At 37.8% G+C, this 22,193-nt stretch overlaps 2 protein-coding genes and 1 long non-coding RNA gene across 3 annotated transcripts in view; all 3 read right to left on the reverse strand.

Moving 5' to 3' along the window:
- LOC311273300 (uncharacterized protein) overlaps positions 1-19,680 on the reverse strand; it is a gene marked incomplete at its 3' end in the record, with an annotated part of 44,067 nt that extends 24,387 nt beyond the window's left edge. The window contains exons 1-2 of the mRNA XM_084380280.1: positions 19,540-19,680; positions 17,720-17,986 (exon numbers count right to left, since the gene is read on the reverse strand). Coding sequence (XP_084236406.1) covers positions 17,720-17,986; positions 19,540-19,597 — 325 coding nt within the window. The 5' untranslated portion in view covers positions 19,598-19,680. The remainder of the gene's footprint in view (positions 1-17,719; positions 17,987-19,539) is intronic.
- On the reverse strand, positions 2,159-2,582 carry LOC311273342. Its single transcript, XR_014624662.1, has 2 exons — positions 2,489-2,582; positions 2,159-2,214 (listed from the first exon to the last, which is right to left on the reverse strand). It is a non-coding gene; the product is annotated as an uncharacterized lncRNA (long non-coding RNA).
- On the reverse strand, positions 2,976-15,942 carry LOC311273149 (major histocompatibility complex class I-related gene protein-like; the record flags this gene model as incomplete). Its single annotated transcript, XM_084380049.1, has 8 exons — positions 2,976-2,986; positions 3,287-3,616; positions 4,034-4,312; positions 4,714-4,980; positions 12,587-12,706; positions 13,580-13,861; positions 15,491-15,769; positions 15,933-15,942. The coding sequence occupies 8 exons, from the start codon at positions 15,940-15,942 to the stop codon at positions 2,976-2,978; spliced, it is 1,578 nt and encodes a 525-aa protein (XP_084236175.1).
- Positions 19,681-22,193: the final 2,513 nt, after the last annotated feature.

Here is a 22,193-nt window from a genome sequence, read left to right on the forward strand (position 1 = left end):
TAAATATGAGCCATTTAAAGAAGCTTTGAGAGAAATTTAAGACAAGAAACATTCGGAAGAAACTTAAATGAACATCTTACAGCCACAGATGATACAAGCTTTATATTTTATTCACACATGATAACTGACTGGAGTCATTTTTAAGTGAGGAACAAAATCCAGGTCGTCACATAAAAACAGCTTCTTGTCAGTAAAAACTTCTTGTGAACACTCAAACAGCTGCTCAGGTTGGAGATCATCTCTGCAGCGTTACAGAGTCCAGAGCTGCTGTACAGGACATGACAGCACACAGAGACACACCAGCATCCAGGAGAGCTGTGGTAAAGAGGAACTGCACCCATGATCTCCAGCGTCGTGTCAGAGGGTTTGTGGACTATAAATGTTTAAGTGAAACATTAAAATACAACTGATGACACAATGAATATCCAACCTCTCGAGAGCCTCACCTTCATATATCTTTAATATGCAAACTGATTCAATCAATTTAAGCCTCGTGTCTGATATTTCTGATAACTAGTGTTTCATGTTCCTCGATCCAGGCTGAAAGCTAAAGGAGACTGAGCTTTTCAGGTTGTGGCTCCTGAACTTTGGACTTCAGATCTGTGGAGACTGTGGACACCTTTAAAAAGCAGCTCAACACTTTGTGTCATTTTGAGTTTGCTCTTATTTTAATTCATTTCTGTTTTGGGATGTTTTATTCTGAATAAGTCTGCATTTATGCCGGCTGCCTAATTTCTTTTTGTGAAGGACTAAATTAAAGTTACTTATTTGTTAAACTATTTAATCTAAATTTTCTGACAATACCAGTAATAAGTCTTTATTCCAGATGCAGAATTCAAAGCTAATTAAAATATTGTCCATCACAGAGTGAAACTCAAACTCATCTATTGTAATCATGTAATTAAAAACCTCTGCAGTGGTCAGATCAACAATGTTTTGTGAATCTGCTTCTTTGAAACAGATTTATAACCTAAACTGAATGTTTACGACATGTAATGAATCTGCTATTGTGATCTGACTGGATCCAGCCGAGGCCTCAGCAGACTGAAGTGATGCTGCTTTATATCAGAATAACATGAAACTGGGAGCTGTCAGTGTGTTTTAATATAGTTTAATTATTTTAATCATCTACGAGAGTGAAAGATATTAATTATGAAATTAAAAGACCAGAAGGTTGTTTATGTTCAGCAGGCGTTAACACATGAAGACACAGCCGTCAACTGACTGATGTTGGTTTACTGTAAAGCTTTCTGACCAAACACATGATATTCAATCTGTGTTGTTGGTGTGGTGACTCTTTTGTGTATGTCTGGATTACAGATTGTGTCTTTACTGCAGTAAAACATGTTTCTTCTTCTGCACTGACACTATCTACCTCTTGGTGAGTAATGTTAGCTGTAGCGTTAGCCTCCTGGCTATCGTTTGCATCTTCAGCCTGACTGAGAGCAGCTTTCTGAGCTGACTGACTAAAGTTGATCAACACATTTTTGCTCTTGCCACCTCTCTCTTTTTCTTCCAGATTAATTTGCAGGTTCTGGCATAGCAAAGGAAAGTCACTGCAACATTAGCTCGTAGTTAGTTTAGGGACGCAGGAAAAGACTCAGACCAGTTTCAGGAGGATGAACCAGGCTACATTGTTTATTTAAATGTTTGCTTATATTTAGGATGAACTTGATTATTGTTGGCCTCCATGGGGCCTCCCAGCAGTTTGGCCCCAGAGAGCTTTCCCCTTTCCCCCCTTATGAGCAGCCCTGGATTTATGTTCAGGCATACGTGAGTGTAAAAATAAAAAAAAAAGGGTATCACAGATAGACGACCAGAGCATCGATTGTTCCAGTGCAAACCTGAAGAGATAAAAAGAAAATAGAAAAAGAAAACAATATAATAAACAAGTATTTACCTCCTATGTTTCTGACCTGTTGATGTGAAGGTTTCTGCCTGTCTCTTAACAATCTCAGTTTACTTCATATCAAAACGTTTCACATTTGTTGTGGAAAATCAAGTTTCGCAATGAATACAGAAACAATCACAGAAGCTCCTTTATACATATTTTAGTGAAGCTTTAACAACAAGTGTGAATAGTTCATGTCCCATATGAAGCAGCTCGCTGTGTTCAGACTGATGAGTTTGCCGGTAGGAGTGTTTTATTCTGTTCAGACTGTTCAGACTGCTCAGACTTCTTGGACTCGTTGTCACTGGATGAAGAGCAGTTGTCTGAAATACAAAGCAAAGACAAGTCATTTTAGCTCTCAGTGTTTTCAAACTGCTGGAAAGCAACAACAACACAACAACACCAACTTTCTTAACTTCTTTTCCTGTCACTTCTTTCTTACATCATTATGCTAAAGTCAATGTAGGATCCACAACCAGCTGCACAACATGAACCTTAACATGTGTTTCTTATCCTGAGCACACAGCTCGCTCCAACTCCTCTTGAAGATGAAATTAAAACAACTTTATTAACTGTCTTTCTATGTGAGCCTCTCACCTTTCTTCTTTATGTAAGCGGTGACTCCAATGGCAGCGATGAGGACGAGAGCACTAACAACCACTGCAATGATGATGGTGGCGGTCATGTTAAGTTTCTCTGTTGAGCAGAAAACAACAGACAACAGTCACAACCTGTTCAGATGAAGCAGGTTAGAAGAACCTCTGTCTGCCAACTAGACCACAATCCTGTATACAGACACTGTTTGTTTATCCTCATCTAGTGTTGTTGTCTTTGTTTAGTTGTATGTCTGTGTTGGTTTGTGTTATATATGATGTTTTTGGCACAATGACAACTTCTGACAGTCATATTAAAACACTTTTTTTACTGTCAGCTATTCGGCCAATAAACTTTATTCTAAATGATTTTCTGATACATGCTTACATTCATTCAGTTTTTAAATAATCTACTCATCTTCTAAAACTGACCAGTAGTGAAGTCAACACAGTGCCTTTAATCTCTGAGCTGTGATTACACATTAAAATGGCTACACGTGGTCTGAAATGGTATAAATTGACAGTACAATAGTCTCACAGTTACAGTTTTTATAAGCTACAATAGATTTACAAGGTGGTAAACAGCTGATTAATCCAAGTCAAAGATTAAAAAGTGGAAAATTAGATTTGCTGATACACTTTTAAGAGGCCAGAGGTTATGTGTGTGTTCGTTTAATGTTAATCTGAGACTTCTTGAGGAAAAAAAACTGACAATAAAACAACACAAGGAAACAAAACGTCCAACACACATATAAACACATGAACTGCAGGACTGTTACTGTAAAATAAATGTGTTTCCCACCTTCAACACTTCTGACTCCAGTCTTTCCTTCGTTGGTCCTGATACGATCTTTCTCCAGTCTGGTGATGATGTCCTCCTTCACACCAGAGAGCTGAAACACACAGTCGTACCTCGTCCAGTCTTCAGGTGTGACTGATGAAAGGTTCAGCTCAACACTCATCTGGAAGGTTCCATCATGGTTGTGGAGGATCTCTCCGTGGTCCACCTCCTCATGAAGCTCCTCTCCATCTTTCCTCCAGAAGAGTGAAGCTCTGTGAGGGTAGAAACCTGTAGCATGGCAGCTGACTGGAGAGGAGGGAGTCTTCTGGAGGAGAGACACTGAGGGAAGCTCTGGAGAGTAAAGACAGAGACAGTTTATAGGTTATTTATTAGTATTTACTGTTTATTAATATTATCATTCCTGTTTGATGTAATATATTTTAAATGTTTTAGTAACAAAGACAAAATATGTGAACACGTTACAAGAAGGGAGGGACAGAAGGGTGAGAAAATGGGTTGAGACAGATGAGAAAGGGAGGAGAAGGACAGCGAGAGACTGAGATGGACAGAAACAGAAGAGAGAAAATGGAGGCAGAGAGATGAAGAGGTGAGAGAGAAAATAAAACAAAGAGAAATGTGTGTAAACTGAGACAAACTGTCTCTGTGTGTTGGTTCATATTATTGTAGCGTTACTGTTCCAAGAGAAATATGAAGATAAATATGAAGACTGTTGTGTCCATTAAACTACATCAGGTCATGTGATTGTACCTGTTCTCAGCAGAGAGCTCCTCCCAGAGTCCACATACTTCTTCAGCCACTCAGGACAAATCTGGGTGAGGTAGTTTTTTTGCTGAGCTATGGAAGCCTTGTCATTATCCCACTTGTGTTTGGTGATGACAGCCTGTGGTTTTGGAGCGACGAATGTTTCTGTCTTCAGATCGAACGCAATGAAGTCTTCTCCATCATAACCATCCTGGAAAAACCCATTCACCTGATTGGTCTCATCATCCCACTCACAGCCGTACATCCGCTGGGCAATGTGGACACCTGAGACAGAAACAGAGACATTAAACCAAAGTGAGATCACAGCACAAAGTCAATCAATACATCGTTTATGCTGTAAAATATCAAGAAATAGTGAAAATGTCCATCACAAGTTTCCAGAGCCAGAAGTGAAATCTTCAAATATCTTCTTTTGTCCGACCAACACTGAACACTATTTAATTTATAACAATATAAAACAGAGAAAAGTAGCAAATTCTCATATTTGAGAAACTTGAACTCGAAAATGTTTGTGAGTTTTGTTTAGTAAAAGACTTTTTGATTGTGGTTATTATGGGATGGACACAAACACTCAGTCTCAGTAATGTTTCTGTTCAGACTGACTGAAAATACAGAATGAAAATATAAATAAAGTTTTATCAGTAGTTAGTGAAACATAAACAAACCTCCAGTTTGGTTGAAGCGCCGCTTTGCAGTGTCAATGTTGGTTTTGAAGGCCTGCTCAGAGCCCCCAGTTCGCTCAGTCTCCCTCTGCCAGTACTGAGGATCATCTGCTGTGGCGCTGATCATCCAGTCCTGTTTGGGTTCTACTTTCCTGGTGTTACTGTCATAGTAATCTATCTGAACGTCATCAACCATCCCAAGATTCACAAACTCTGGGAAGTTTGAGACTCCAGAAGACGCAGTGTAGAAATACTTCAGAGAGTGAGTCACTGTCAGAAAAACTTAATGTCATGATTTCAGTTTTACGAATCACTGAGCAAAATGAACTACAGCAGAGTCAAGACATCCTAATAATCACTGTTACACAATCAATAAATACAAAAGTAAATGTATAGATTAAGATTTTGCTTCAACATTTTAAACACCATGTTGTTATTTTTCATCATCAAGTGGTCATTTATTTATTTTTTCATGTTACAGTCAGAGGGTTTGGGATTTCAAATAGTTGAGAATCATGTTTATTCCAGAAAGTGTAGTATATCTATGTAGTTTATTCAAGGAATATTTTTTATTTATCAGTATCAGTTACGTACTGAATTTAAAGATCTTGGATCTGGATTTTTTTCATTGACACCGACCTGAACATTCCCTCCAACATGGACTAATTTTTAATTCACTTTTAGTCCTGAAAATAAAAGCTTAATCTAAATTGTTAACAATTGATTCATCCATGATTTGAGAATCCTTCACTGTCCTCTGCTGTCTGAATACATGAAGATCATGTTTCTGTGCTAAACTGCACTAAAACCTCTTTTATAATGTTTTACAGTATATTGTCCGACAGATACTGGAGTCTGAGGCTGTTACTTTAAAAACTTAAGACAATTACAGAAATGTAAAATCTGATATTTATGTCAATATTATTTTTATAATAAGACACAAAATATAAACACATGTTTTTAGTGACCAAGACACAAACTGATCAGGACATTTCAGTTATGAATAAACTCTTCATGCTCTCTGGTGGACAAACTCTGTAATGAAGACTCTAAATGAGCTCAAACCCAGTTTAACATTTCTGTTTTCAGTTTCTTGTCACTTATCAGCCACATCCACACAGATACCTACGGAGCCCTGGAGGTGACATGGATGTGGTTTTTCTTAACTCGCGCGTGCGAGTTATTATCTCGCGCGCGAGAGATACATATAGATGAACGCATCTAATGGACTAAAAGAGCGGTCATGAGTCGTGCTGTAGCCAATGATTTATACATAAAGAGACTTGATGTTTCGTGATGAGATTTAAATATAAATGTATTCATATTCTGGTAATGGATTATAATAGCAGCCAGTATGAATCGAGTCTGTTACAATACTCTCACACTTTGGAAGAATTGTCAATAAAATCAGGCAAATGTTGATCTGTGTCTGTGTGGGTTAATAACACTTTATATAATATTACCTCCCTTTTAGACAGACAAGGCGGCAGATTTCCGCCCTTACCTTGGAGCAAATGTGCCGCCTTTTCTATCTAAAACGGGCTAGTAATGTTTCTAAAACCCCAGTACCCGGCCAAACGCCGGGCAAACAACAAAAAGAAAAGAAAAGAAAGGCACCGGGGGAGTTGAGAGAGAGTGAGAGGAATTATGAAAAGAAAAGGGCAAGAAAGTCCCAGCCTCAATGGCGAGACGCTGGAAATGACTGGGGTATGACGAGTCTACTGTGAACTGTGCAGGTCAATGCCCACGTTTACAGACAAGTAAGTTAGAGAAAAGTTGAAGTGTACGAACAGAAGTGTATTAAAATAAATGTTTTTAAATCAAATGTTTCTTTTTCGTTATTATGGGGATCGATTCCTGGGCCGGTGGTTACAGTGGCGGGGCCAGTGATCTTCAAAAGGGCCAGTGGCAAATTTCCCTTATTGTCTACCCCTGTAATGTGAACTGACCTGCCGCCGCATCATGTAGAGCTGTTCCCAGGAGAGCCAGAAGAAACAACATCTTCACTGTGAACTGTCGTTTGTGAAGCTTTGATCACAATAATACTATTCTTTATCCAAACAGAGACACACAACGATTCAGCTCCGAGAACCTAAGTTTGAATACAGAGGCGTTAACGTCAACCTCCATCTGAGCCAATGGGAATTTAGCCTGAGCATGACGTCACTAATAACGGGGTAGTTTAACCCCGTTATTAGTGACCCACTCGGGTTGTAAAGTGAAAGTAAAGTGATCTTATTGTAGCCTGTGTGAGAGGATGAGGAGACATGCGGGGTTTTATTTGAGTGTCTCAGCTTTGTTCGCATATGAAAGCAGCATTAAACCTCCTGCTGCTCAGATCTGGTGTCATGTTTTGTAGCTTCATGTGATGTCATGTGCAGAAATGTGTGAATGTTGTGGGAGGTCAGAGGTCACTGTCAGCTACAGGTCAGATACTCTGGAGTCTGTGTGGATGCAGTAGTGTCTTATTGTCCTTTTGTTCTGTGTGGCTGCCCTGGGATTGAAAACAGTCCTGATCACAATATCAACAACAAACAACTAATTAAAGTCAGGTTTCATCCATGTTATAGTGAGCGGACTGTACACATAACAAGTTATTTTATTCATGTGTTAGTGTGTCTCAGTTCAGACCTACTCACTAAATTACAACCAGGACAGACAATATAATAAAACACATGAGAGATGTGATGAAACAATATTTGACCTCAGTGTTTTACTCTGAAATGAAAACAAGAAGCAAAGAAATGAAACCAAAGCAGAAAGAGAGTCAGAGAGCTTCTTCAGCACAAACATCAGATCAGGTCAGCTCTGTCCTTCAGCTTCAACGCCTCTGAACTGATTTGGAGCTGTGGACGCTGAAAACTGCTCCAACCACAGAAATGTAACACCACTGATGGTCTGAAAAACTCACTCATTTTGTTGCTTTTTATAAGTAAAGTCGCTGAGAGGGTCTGAGTCTGGCGAGCAACTCACCCAGTTGGCAAAACTGTGTGAGTGTGTGTGCTTTAATACATGTGTGCACATGTGAGTGAGTGGTTGTATGAGCTCATAATTCATAATCATATCAAATATTGTGTCAGTCAAAAAAAATGTTGCTGTAGTGTCATTGCCACGCCCTAAACATGCCCCTGCTTGTATGTATGCTACTGTACAGTGACAGATGAGTGGACATACATGAAGATTTAAGGGCAACACTTCTTATGAAATACTGTAAAACTAGAGTAACAACATCATGTGACAGCCGATCATGTAACAAATATTTAACACACAAAAAAGCACATGTTTATATTCAAATGTTATGCATACATTTAAAGGGGAAAAAAACAAACACTGCACACTGTCCACTTCACTTGCAATTAAGTTTAATGACAACAATGTTTCGGTACTTAGACCTTTATCAGGTTATCTTACAAGACAATGGGGGAGGCTGTCTTAAGTTGTGGGTGGCTGTGGACCAATCGGGCCACACCGCAGACAGACATCCCTCAAAATGATGAAGAATTACTTATGGGGGGAAAGTTAAAGAAATACACTGCGGGAGCTGTCGCGAAAAAGTAAATCTCATCAAAGATTACAGAACAGGCCAACTCATGAGGTCACATTAAGAAGTAGTAAATCATCCAGACCGCTGGGAAGCATGGGCTAATATTACTCAGTGTCTGGAATAAAGCAAAATTTGCCAGTAGACTAATTTTAAGTATAATCATCTAAAGATCTAGTAAAGAATTGGTTTGAACTTAATTTATCTTCTAGAGCCTGTCCCTACACAAATAAAAAGGACATAGAATTAGAATTAGGCAAAAAATAGTGAACGATTATATATGAGACAATATACAATGTGAAATATAAACAATTGCTATGTCTGTAAAAAATACTCGGTGACAGAACAGCCCAACCTATAAGTGTACAGCAACAGGATAATCACGGCCATTTCTACATATGCCACTTTTGTGGTCACTTATACATTGCTTCAACTTCCTAGTGGTTTAACCCACGTACATTAATGCATATGGATACCAGAGTGTGTACACAACGTGCATGGAGGCGCACGTGATGACACTACTAATGGAAAAAGATTTGTTTGTGTGAGGACGAGAAAAGATATTGGTAATTTACTGTAGGTGTTGCACTGTGCGCAGCTCCCACAACAGTAGTTGCCGGTTGCTGTTGCATCAACTGCGTGGGTTTTTGGCGTGCAAAATTTGCATTACCTGATTTTTCACCTGTTGATCTTGCAAAAGCTGTACTCCATGAATTTATAAAAATAAAAAAATAAGCACACACACCCCATATTCTACACACACAAGAAACCTTTACAAAATGTGGAGCAATCAACAGATTCAGCAGTAAATAAAAAAGATACTAAGTTTGTATTGAAAAAAAAAAAAAGTATTCACAAATGAAACAAGGGGGGAAAAAAAGCAAGTAAATCAATAAATGCGTACTCAATTCACCCAAAAAGGAGATGCTGTACACAAACTGTGTATCTAAGGCACATTAAAGATGTATTTACTAATTTACTGATGTATTTACTGTTAAATGTAAATGTGTGTAGAAGTTTATGTTTATTTACAAATGTGAATGTGTCTGAGATGAGAATGAGAATGTGAGTCTATATGTGCATTTGCATTTGTTTTACAGAACTCCACCAATTCAAAATAATTCACATATTGAACTGTAGATCTGCAGGACGTGTGCTTGTGTGTGTGATCTCATATGTATTTAACAATCATGCAATAGATTTATACAAACGTATTTCTATTTACAGGCTTTTTGTCAACAGTGGGGCCATCCTTCCTTGTATTTGAATTGTTTATCTTTTACACAGTTAGTCTGAACATTGTAGACACTAATTAACATCATTACAAATGGCAGCGCGCATGTGCAGCTTTACTGTGGCAAAAACTTTAAGGTGAGCTAAAACGTTATTATTTGATATTCAATAAAGATTTGAACATAGGTTATGGTGTGGAGGCCCCATGTCAACCTTGTCTGAGCCACATATGCCTTGTACCTGGCCAGCATGTGTTCCCACCACGTGTCTGGATAAAGCAAAATTTGCCAGTAGACTAATTTTAAGTATAATCATCTACTGTGAAAATGTGGATTGTCATAAAAGTCATTTCTGTCATTCAAAAATTGACAGTTGGTCTTTCTATCAATTTATTTTGTGTTGTATTTCAGAATTTTCTTTTTGTTGTTATTTTAATTGCATTATCTTTTATTATTTATCTTTCATTATCTTACCTCTTTAATTTTTTCTTTATTATATAAATATATAAAAAAATATATATAACTTTTTTATTGCATTTTGGCTTATTCTTGGTTTTGCCAGTCGCTTATAAAGTATTTTTAATTGCATTTAATTTGCTTTTAAGCTGCTATAGAAATAAGTTTGACTGCTTAAATGGACTTTCTGACCATATAAATGTAAATGATATTCAATCTGTTTTGTTGGTGTGGTGACTCTTTTGTGTATGTTTGGATTACAGATTGTGTCTTTACTGCAGTAAAATATGTTTATTTCTCTCACAAAGCAGAAGCTTTCTCTTGGAAACCAAAGTTGCAGATTTCCTACGGACTGGAGTTCCCCATCTTCTTCAAGCTGTCACTCAGCTGTTCAGACAAGTAAATAAGAGTTCATAAATCAACAGTGCAAAAGGTAATGATGTATATTGCAATAAGGTGTGAAACAACCTTCATAAACCTTTGTAATGGCTCAAAATGTTGATAAATAATGCTTGCTGTAAACATACTGTACATCATACAGGTGATGATTCAGACAGACAGAGCCATTAGTTACCTTTGATCAATTGTGTGCTGCTGCAGACACTTCCTGTAGGAGAATCATCAGAACTCGTTGATAAAGTGTCCGACTCTGAGGAGAGAAACAATTGAACAACAGTCAAGTAAAGGACAAAAATAGCCGTGATAGACAGAATTATGCAGGCCTGCCCACAGAAATGGAGATAAAGTTGAAGTTGAAGTTCAGGAGCAGGACCACACCTCAATCACCTTCATGTCCTGTGCCTTTATAAACCTCACCGTGCTTCATGCCTGCCTTTTCTCATTTCTCGTGCCCCTCGATCCCCTTCTTCTGTCTTTGTCTCTCTCTCTATATCTCTTTCTTAAAGGGGGTCTGCCAGCCCGGGAGCTGCCGTTGATCCCTAACGAAGCCTTTCCCACACCGCAGCCGCTCAACACTTCATCAACATCGTACTCATATTCCACCTCAATAAACTATCATCTACATCCCATTGATGGTGTGGTCCTGGCTTGTGAAACAGCTGCTGGGACTCTGAACAGGTCCAGTGAACGGGCCCTCCCCAAATCTACTTTAATCATATCAAGACAAGCTCCCGCTCTCTTTCCTACATGAACACATGAACGTCGTCTCTGTCATCCACATCATTCTCTTTCTCACAGCTCTTAGTGGCTTCTTCACTGACACTAGCTACCTCTTGGTGAGTAATGTTAGCTGTAGCATTTGTGTCTTCAGCCTGACTGAGAGCAGCTTTCTGAACTGATTGAAAAAAGCTGATCATTACAATATTATTACATCTCTTTCCACCTCCCTCTTTTTCTTCTCTTTTCTTTTCTGGCTTTCTGATTTCTGATTCTGGATTTCTTTATTTAAGTTCTGGCACAGCAAGGAAATTTAGTCTAACATTAGCAAGTAGTTAGTTTAGATCAGTAAATTTTACTAAAGCAACAATAAATTAAATGTTGTTTCTCTTGTTTTAATTTCTAATTGAGTAAGTGAGTATTTTGGTTAAACAATTAGTTTATCACTGCTCATATTTAGAATGAACTTGATTATTGTTGGCCTCCATGGGGCCCCGTAGCAGTTTAACTGGGTTGACTGTCAGAAACTGAAACCTTTGGGCCTTGACTTTCTCTACACAAATGTTACTAGTCTATACATCATTTTTAAAAAAATAATTTTTGAAGGTTTTGTTCAATGTCATAATCCAACTGGTGTGGTTTTAGAATGTTGTTTGGTAAACAACTTGTAGAGTGGTCTCTACTACTGAAACCACTGGGATTAAAATGTAATGTTTGTAACTCCTCAAAATGTGCTTTATATTGTTACATTTCAGACAGACAGAGCCTGTACTGAACAATTAGATACCTTTCATCAATGATTCAGTGTGTGTGCTTCCTGTAGAAGAACTCCTTGAGGAAACATCTGAATATAAAAAGAAAATAATAATAATTTGAACAACAATCAGGTGAAGAACAAAAACAGATATGATAGATATGCAGTATGTACATGCAGACAGACAGACAGACAATCTTGTTGATTTAGTCCTGACACAACTCATGCAGCCATTTTTCATCAATCATATTGATGAACGAAAGTCTATCATGAAAAATACATCTGACAAATTAAGTGATGAAATTGGGCATGTAATTAGCATTATACAGACTTTATAACTACCTGAGAGAGCTACTGTACTGTATGATCGGGGGACATTGCTAGTTAGTTAATAAACCAGCAGAGGGCTCTGCGGAGCCTTACATCTCAGACTGCTGGGTGTAAAATACAGGAAAAACAAATTGTACTTACCAGGTTTAGCACATTTTGCTGAAAAAAAAAAGACAGAAAGAAGGAAAAGACAGATTATTTCAGTTGTCAAGAAAACCAATCCAAGGATATTGATCCCTCCTCTAGTTCAGTTAAATTTCTTAAAAGTCCCCTCTAACTTTCTGCTTAACTTTGACTTTTTCAGTGGATCAGTTCTCTCTGACAAACTGGAAAATGATCAGACTGTGAAAGCACATTAACCTTGTTTCATTTTCCAATCTGGATAAGCATCAACTCAATGGTCAAAATCAAAGGGGAACTTGAAAATGGGAAATTTGGTTCTCTCACCTTTTTGTCCTTTCTTCATTTTGTAAGCCATGGCAGCCAATCCAATGACAGCAATGAGGACGAGAGCCATAACAGCCACGGCAGCGATGATGATGATGATGGTCGTGTCAATAGGCTTCCCTGTTGAGCAGAAAATAACAAAACAAAACACACACACACAAAAAAATCACAACCTGTACAAATGAAGCACAGTTAATATCATATTATATGACACAAGTGTTGTCTTTTTCTGGTTTTAAAGGCTGCATTACAGTAAAGTGATGTCATTTTCTGAACTAACCAGACTGTTTTGCTTGTTCTAATACTTAGTCATTATATAAGGTAACAAAGTAATTTATTTGTCATTTTACCAAACTGCAAAACAAAATTTAGTTTAACTCCTTTGTGCTACACAGGAGAAAACAAAACAAAAACAAGAACAACTATTTTGTGGAGTAATTTGCAGTGTGGAACAATGAATTGAGGAGTCTCACGCCTTGGGGAAGGAAGCTGCTCTATAGTCTGTACTGCACAGTATGTCAACATTAGCGATGAATATTTGTCCAAAATTATCACTTTTCGAATATTGTGTAAAAGTACCAACTGACAATCCTACAGTAATGTCACAATATTGATATCGAGGTATTTGGTCAAAAATATTGTGATATTTGATTTTGTCAATTTATGTAGGGAATTAAAAAGATTTCAAAATTTAGACATATTGTTAATTTCGATATAACCTTTAATGTAATTTTAAAATTAAGAAAATTAAAGTACACGTTTTTGAGCATCCATCAGCTTAAACCAAAGAAAGCACAAAAGAATAAAGTTGTATTTTGTACTTATGAAATTACATTTAGATTTGCTGATATCGTTTTAAGAGTCCAGAGGTGAACATGTGTGTTGGTTAAATGTTAATCTGAGAATAAAACAATACAAGGAAACAAAACTTCCAAAACACATATAAACACATGAACTGCAGGACTGTTACAGTAAAATAAACGTGTCTCTCACCATCATCACTGGTTCCAGTCTTTCCTTTGTTGGTCCTGATCACTGCTTTGTCCAGTCTGGTGACCATGTCCTCGTTCACACCAGCGACCTGAAACACACAGTCGTACTTCTTCCAGTCTTCAGGTTTGACTGATGAAAGGTCCAGGTCAACACGCATCTGGAAGGTCCCATCGTGGTTGGGGAGGATCTCTCCGTGGACCACCTCCTCATGAAGCTCCTCTCCATCTTTCCTCCAGAAGAGTGAGGCTCTGTGAGGGTAGAAACCTGTAGCGCGGCAGCTGACTGGAGAGGAGGGAGTCTTCTGGAGGAGAGACACTGAGGGAAGCTCTGGAGAGTAAAGAGAGAGGGAGAGGGATAATACCACTTCAGCAGTTGTGCAAAATCTTTTGTTACACTACATTTCATAGGTCACATCTACTCCTTTCTCTGCAATGCATCATTAAGCTATAAAATTAGCTATTGACCAGTGATTGAAGTAATTGAAGTAAGATGCCAATAATCAGAACATGAAGAATGTCAATGAATGTCTTTTTTCAGCCAGGTCAGGGTTTCTCAACCAGGTACAAAAAGTATATGCCGGTATATGGTTGGACCACAAAAGCGGGGCCAGCCAGACAAACGTGTTTGTCCGTGACTGAGTGAGTGAGCGACAAAGTTACAGGATTGGTCAAGGCAGTCTAGTAGTGTTTGCTCATTGGCCATTCAAAATGAATCAGCACGAATGGTTATTACATCACCAGGGAACGTTTCCCACTCAGCCTTAGGTAAAGGCACTTAGGCTCATTGCTTGTATCACACGGTTAAGTTCCAAATAAATAAACAAACAAATAAATAAATAAATGAATAGTGTGGGAAGCTCAATGCTGGATTTTGTATGAATTGAGCAGACTGCCGAGCTCAAAGTTAATGTCTTGGAATCAGGTCATAAATAAACTTTTTTTAAAAAGGTAATTGAAATAACAAACTAACACTGAAAATGCAAAAGAAAAGAAAAGGAAATGCTCAAACTGAAAGTGTTTTTAAAGATGAAATTATGGTAATAGAAATAAGACATGGGAAACATGAGATGTATAATTCAGAACAAAATTTAAAATGTTGTTATGTAAATCATGGGGAAATAATCAGCAGACCTAAGCAATACATAGTTTTTATATACTGTAAAGAAATCTATGAATCTGACTGAATGTATTAACACCTTCTCTCATTCTAAAGTTATCGTGCGCTGACATGGGAAAATTCTGCCTTTTTTTGTGCACAGGCACGTTTCATATCCAGGAATTCATATTGTAAACTCCACTACTGACCACCTCAGTAACAACTTGGCCACATTTTGCACCTTTACAAACTCCAGTCATATACAAGGGTTGACCTAATCTTGTTCGTATATTATTTGATGAAAATGTTACCAAGCAAATTACCAATTTGTACAGTAGAGTTAATCTGATCTAATCTGTAGATCTACTATATATCCTGTATATTATGGGATGGACACAGTGTGCTCAGTACAGTGGAGTCGTTCTGTTAAACTTGTTAAACCTCTGATCTGAATGAGACATTCACCATGTGGTCCTGTCAGCCAGGTGTATTAAAACATGCTGCTTATTATGGACCAACTCACTGTGGCCACTTCAGCAGAGTTATTCTGATCTAATCTAGTGGAGATAATTTCTAATATTCTGTCCACCACAGTTACATACACAAGTGGAAACGAGTTTCAATACGATGCACTCCAGGACAACACCAGCACCCACTAGAACCTCAATAATAAATATAAAGTAACATTATTACCTTTTATTATTACTTAAGTTTAAGCTTCTGTATGTGTGTGTCTGTAACATATGTTTAATTGGAACAACATGGTCATTTTAAAAAATTGTGTCCATTAAACTACATCAGATCATGTGATTCTACCTGTTCTCAGCAGAGAGCTCCTCCCATAGTCCACATACTTCTTCAGCCACTCAGGACAAATCTGGGTGAAGTACTGCTTGTACATTGTCGTCTGAGCTTTGTCATGATCCCACTTGTGTTTGGTGATGAGAGCCTGTGGTGTTGGAGCGATCCATGTTTCTGTCTTCAGGTCCAATGCTATGAAGTCTTCTCCATCATAACCATACTGCATAAAAGCATTAACCTCATCGGTCTCATCATCCCACTCACAGCCGTACATCCTCTGGAAAATGTGGACACCTGAGACAGAAACAGAGAGGACATTAAACCAGAGTGAGATCACAGCTCAGTCATCTATCATCAGCTGATATCACATCTTCACCACAGAGACACACTGATCCACAGACACCAAAACACAGGATCTACACCTCCTGCTGTTATTGGCTGGATGGAAGCCGCTCACAGCCAATCATCATCTGGACAGTGTGGACGTCTTAGAGAGAGACAGAGAGGCAGAGACTGCTGGGAAACAGAGTGAGATCCTGACACGGTTCATGTCCTCTGTTTCACCACAGAGACACACTGACTCCACTGAGACCAACAGTTTATCTCCACTGTTGAAGGTGGTGTGGCTTCATGTGAACACACACACACACACACACACACACACACACACACACACACACACACACACACACACACACTGAGGTGGAGTCCTGACCAGCAGATTAAACCTGATCCTGGACTGAACATCACACCCACTGAGACCCTGCAGCCAGTGGATCAGTCCAACAACATCCTCTTCCTGTGAGAAGCTACAGACTAGACTGTCCTGAAGCTGCTCTAGAAGCTTCACTGAAGGAGAGTTTCAGTCCAGGATGAGTCACTAGACTCCACCTGCTCAGCCAGGACAGTGTGTCCTGTTCAGCACTGTGTTACTACAACTGGTCAGGATGAGGCAGACACCATCAGGACCATTATGGAGACTGGGAGGCAGTCTGTGTGTCCTGATTGGTCCATCCATCAGTCAATCACTCAACACAACCAACAGCTGTTTCACCTGCAGATGTTGGTTTGATGCTGCTGATGTGACGGACCAACACACTGTGGTCAGTACAGTCGAGTTAATCTGATCTAATCTGGAGTTCTACTTTATATTTAACACTGAAATTAATTCTGTTTTTCATTATTAATTATTTTTTGATTGATTGATTTACATTTACTTATTTTAAAAAGTGAGAAAATTATGAAAAAAGTCCATCACAATTTCTCAGAGCCGAAGGTGAAATCTTCTAAATACTTCTTCTATATTATGGGATGGACAGACTGTGTATCAGTACAGTAGATTTAAAGTAGTCTAATCTGTTTTTACTACATATTTTGGATTCAAACTAATTATTTTTCTCATTATTGATTATGTAATGACTATTTTTTTGGTTAATCAATAAATCGTTTATATATTTATAAAATGTCCATCACAAGTTTCCAGAGCCAGAAGAGAAATCTTCAAATATCTTCTTTTGTCCGACCAACACTGAACAGTATTTAATTTATAACAATATAAAACAGAGAAAAGCAGCAAATTCTCAAGTAGAGTTAATCTAAACTAATCTGTAGCTCTACTATATATCCTGTATATTATGGGATGGACACTGTGCTCAGTACAGTGGAGTCGTTCTGTTAAACTTGTTAAACCTCTGATCTGAATGAGACATTCACCATGTGGTCCTGTCAGCCAGGTGTATTAAAACATGCTGCTCCTCCTCTCATATGAGGACCCAGCAGAAGCAGCCCGTGTCCCATTTACAGTCCTGCTCCGTAGTTTAAGAAACCAGGCAGTAATGTTCCTCTATCAGCTGTGTGTTGTTAGACTGTTGTGATAAACAGGTTCCTACAGTAGAGTTATTATGGACCAGCTCACTGTGGCCACTTCAGTAGAGTTATTCTGATCTAATCTAGTGGAGATAAAGGGTTAATCATCGCTGCTGGTTATTATGGGATGGACACAAACACTGTATCAGTGTAGTATAGCAGCATCCAGTAGTCTCAGTCTCAGTAATGTTTCTGTTCAGACTGACTGTGAGTTTTTAGACAAGAAACGCCTCCAACAGACAGTTTAATGTGTGTCTGTGTGTGTGTGTGTGTGTGTGGGGGGGGGGGGGGGGGGGGGGGTAGTAACATCTTCTTACTAAAATACAGAATGAAAATATAAAAACCATTTTGTCAGTAGAAAGTAAAAAATAAACAAACCTCCAGTTTGGTTGAAGCGCTGCTTTGCAGTGTCAATGTTGAGTTTGAAGGTCAGCTGTTGACCCATACAGATCTGAGTTTGGTCTTCCCAGTACTTAGGATCATCTGCTGTGACTTTCTTCATCCAGTCTTGTTTGGGTACGTTTCTTTTGGTGTTACTGTCACAGTGACTTATCGGAACTTCATCAACCAACCCAAGAGACACAAACTCTGGAAAGTTTGGGATTCCAGAAGACGCAGTGTAGAAATACTTCAGAGAGTGAGTCACTGTAGGAAAAAAATATTGATATGAATTCAGTGAAGAATGATATTTTCTAGCAAAAAGAACCAATAAGAACTACAGTACATTCACAACATCACAGTGATCTCTGTTGTGTAATCAATAAATAGAAAAGCTTTACTTTAATATTTCTGAAGATTTTGTCTTTAAAAAGTATTGATTCTGAATAAAATATCAAATAACAAGTCAAATATTTAGTTCATACAGTTGTGTTCATTTCTTTCGTCAATAGAAAAAAAATGTTTTTGTCTTGTGCTGAATATCTCAATGTGAAGTTAAACTCCACCAAAAAGTAATTAAAGTAATTTGTTCATCAGGATGCTTCATTAATACCTTAAACTCCTCATTATCTTATTAGTTTTCTCCTTGTACGATTTTGAAGTGAGCTGTTTTGCCCTCTCCTATTTTTGTTGTAATGTTCATTGTCAAGTAATCATCAATTTAACTATGTTCGTGTTGTTGTCAGAGGATTTGTGGATTTCAAATGTTTGAGTATAAATATCTATTTTTAAATAAAACCACCAAGAAAATAAATATCTGACCCAGTTCGCTTCTGTTGCTCACTTTCAAATCTTAATTAATGTAAACGAAAGAATTATATTTAAATGTAAATCTGAACATTTTTAAAAACTGATATTTAATTAAAAAAACAAATCGGATGTATTTTAGGACAATCGTAAAAATGTTAACAGACTCAGCTCGTTGTATAAAAAATGTCTCTTATGTAATACTTTTATTTCTCATGTAGTTATTCTGTACAGTGTCTATAAGTATCAGTTATATACTGGAAGAAAAGCAGATTATTTTATTAAGTAAGTTATATTCCAACATTCCCTCCATCAGGATCTGATGAGAAAGTTTAATCTAGTTTTTTTCTGTTCCCTGTTAAAAGGTCAAATATTTAAACAGTATTGCAGAACCGATGCTGGATTTATGAGACTAATGTTGATACTGATACTTTTACAACTTGAAGAAAATTATAGTAATATGACAAATATGACATTTGATCTGTGGACGTATATTTACTATACAGAAACAGAAACAAGAAGAGTTTGTTTTAGTGACCAAGACACAAACTGATCAGGACATTTCAGTTATAAATAAACTCTTCATGCTCTCTGGTGGACAAACTCTGTAATGAAGACTCTGTTTCTAAATGAGCTCAAACCCAGTTTAACATTTCTGTTTTCAGTTTCTTGTCACTTATCAGCCACATCCACACAGATACCAACATATCTGTAATAAGTTAAAATGACACAAATAAGTTAAACTATAAATACATTAATATAATGACCCAAATAGTGGGAAAGAAGAGACAAATACACTAACACCCATTTTCAGAAATATCCTAAGCGTTTCTTCTAATAGTAACTAGAGGATAGTATTAGCATCATATGGTATTAGAAATCAATACGATTCACAGACAGAATACTAAAGTGAACTTCAAGATTAACGTCATGGGTTTGATAGGGCCTACTCACTGAAACTCCTATCTACCAGGAAATCATGAGCTGAACATCGTAAACTAATGTGAACTGACCTGCCGCCGCATCATGTAGACCTGTTCCCAGGAGAGCCAGAAGAAACAACATCTTCATGGTGAACTGTCGTTTCTGAAGCTTTGATCACAATTATATTATTTTTTATCCTCAGACAGACTGAGACTGCTCCGTCCTCTTCAAGATCCAGTGGTGAAATGAGGAAAACAGAGGCGTTAACATCAACCTCCATGTGAGCCAATGACAATTCAACGTCACTTGTAACTGGGTAAAACTGACCCACTCAGGTTGTAAAGTGAAAGTAAAGTGATCTTATTGTAGCCTGTGTGAGAGGATGAGGAGACATGCGGGGTTTTATTTGAGTGTCTCAGCTTTGTTCGCATATGAAAGGAGCATTAAACCTCCTGCTGCTCAGATCTTGTGTCATGTTTTGTAGCTTCATGTGATGTCATGTGCAGAAATGTGTGAATGTTGTGGGAGGTCAGAGGTCACTGTCAGCTACAGGTCAGATACTCTGGAGTCTGTGTGGATGCAGTAGTGTCTTATTGTCCTTTTGTTCTGTGTGGCTGCCCTGGGACTGAAAACAGTCCTGATCAAAATATCAACAACAAACAACTAATTAAAGTCAGGTTCATCGATGTTATAGTGAGTGGACTGTACACATAACAAGTTATTTTATTCATGTGTTAGTGTGTCTCAGTTCAGACCTACTCACTAAATTACAACCAGGACAGACAATATAATAAAACACATGAGAGATGTGATGAAACAATATTTGACCTCAGTGTTTTACTCTGAAATGAAAACAAGAAGCAAAGAAATGAAACCAAAGCAGAAAGAGAGTCAGAGAGCTTCTTCAGCACAAACATCAGATCAGGTCAGCTCTGTCCTTCAGCCTCAACGCCTCTGAACTGATTTGGAGCTGTGGACGCTGAAAACTGCTCCAACCACAGAAATGTAACACCACTGTTGATAATGATACTACTAATAATAAACTTTATACTTAATACTGGTTGGATGATCTGAGACCATCCGGTCAGGGATGTTAAGGGTCAGAAGCCTCTGTTTTTCAGGCAGCTTTCTTTGCCCTTTTTCTTTTCTTCAAGCGTTTTTCATCCCTTGGCCTGTTTGATAGTATAACCGTATAACAGCTTCTGGTACCTACAACGTTGCAGGTATCAGAACAGGAGGATCTTCCACTCTTACTTTAGTTTTAATATAACTTACAGCAGATTTTATATTACATTAAAATAACATCACATGTTTGTGTTATCTACTATGTCCAAATATAGTAGTAGTAATAAACAGTATTTCAACATCAGGGCTGCATTCAGCAACCAGAAGTTTTGTGAACGCAGGTCTCAAAAGGTACGGGAGTTAAAACCTTTGCAGAACATTCAGCTGCTGAGCGTAGTTGCATCAAATTGTACACAGATACCAGCCACCTACTGTAAACAAGCCTGATTTTTTTAAAACCAAGATTCCCTGTGATATTAACAAAAATGTTGGAAAACGGCCTTTTGTAATGATGAAGAAAGTGAGAGATAATAAGTACATATGTCCCTTGATCTGGATTTGCACCAAAAATTAGACGTTTGGAAGTTTGAAACAAGATTAAAAACGTTATTTTAAAGCAGATAAGTAGCTGCTCTGACCTTTTTCAGTGCTGTGGTGGAAATTAAAAAATAATTCACACAAACATAACTGGACTACAGCATGAAAATACAAAATATTTGTGGAGCATATACAATTAAAATGATACTATTTTGGTGTTACTTACATAAACTCAGTGAACAGGACTTGCACTCTATAACATTATAGTGATATAAGAGTAGAGTTTCATCCACCAGTATGTTAGATAGAGAACATTATCAGCTCCCTGGCATTGGATTTATACTAAAATCTACACTAGATCTGGAAATCTGGGATAGTAAAATCCGCAGCACTGAGTGTGCTCCCAAATGTGCAACGGCAGCAAGCTTAACTGATGTGATGTAATTAAGTCTCTCTCAATATTTATAAAATCTCATGTCATTCTCACAGTCATTTGGTCTTTAAATCTGTTAATTTACCAATTAAGGTTCCCATGTCACTTCATTTTCTCCCAGCAGAATAGGGCATTACGTTTTGACTGCATTGTCAGCAAAAATATTTTTTATATATATTAGAAAGGATTCCTTTGTTGCACTGAAAATCAGAAAAGCTCTGCAAGACTTACTGCTGTGTAGTTGTGTACTATTCATGGGCTAATATTCAAACAGTATGACGTCATCCATGCAAATACAATTCAGTGCAAGCTATCAGTTGGCCACAGCCTTCACTGTGAGGACAACAGTGTGCTGCCATGTTTGTTTCTCTTTGTTATTTCTCTGAAGTGGAAGTCACTGCAGTGCAAATTGGGAGTCTGCTGTGGTTCGAGTAACAAACTGAGCTTTCTGTGTCTCTAAAATAACAACCCTTCTCTAATGTTAGGGCGGAGATATATAAATAATAGACAAACATTTGCCGAATGAACAAGAAGGACTAAATAGTTCAGAATATATTGTATACAGTGTTTTACTTAGTTTACACAGCTTCTTCTTCCGCAACAAGTGTCAAAATTGAGCGTTATTAAGGGAGTCTGGTGAATTTTTCCACTTCGTTCTCCAAAGGAGTAACTGAAGTTAGTTACCGTTTACTGGGTTTGTTACAGGTT

The sequence above is a fragment of the Pagrus pagrus genome (assembly GCF_965226575.1).
Source record: "Pagrus pagrus genome assembly, chromosome: 17".
Taxonomy (NCBI): domain Eukaryota; kingdom Metazoa; phylum Chordata; class Actinopteri; order Spariformes; family Sparidae; genus Pagrus; species Pagrus pagrus.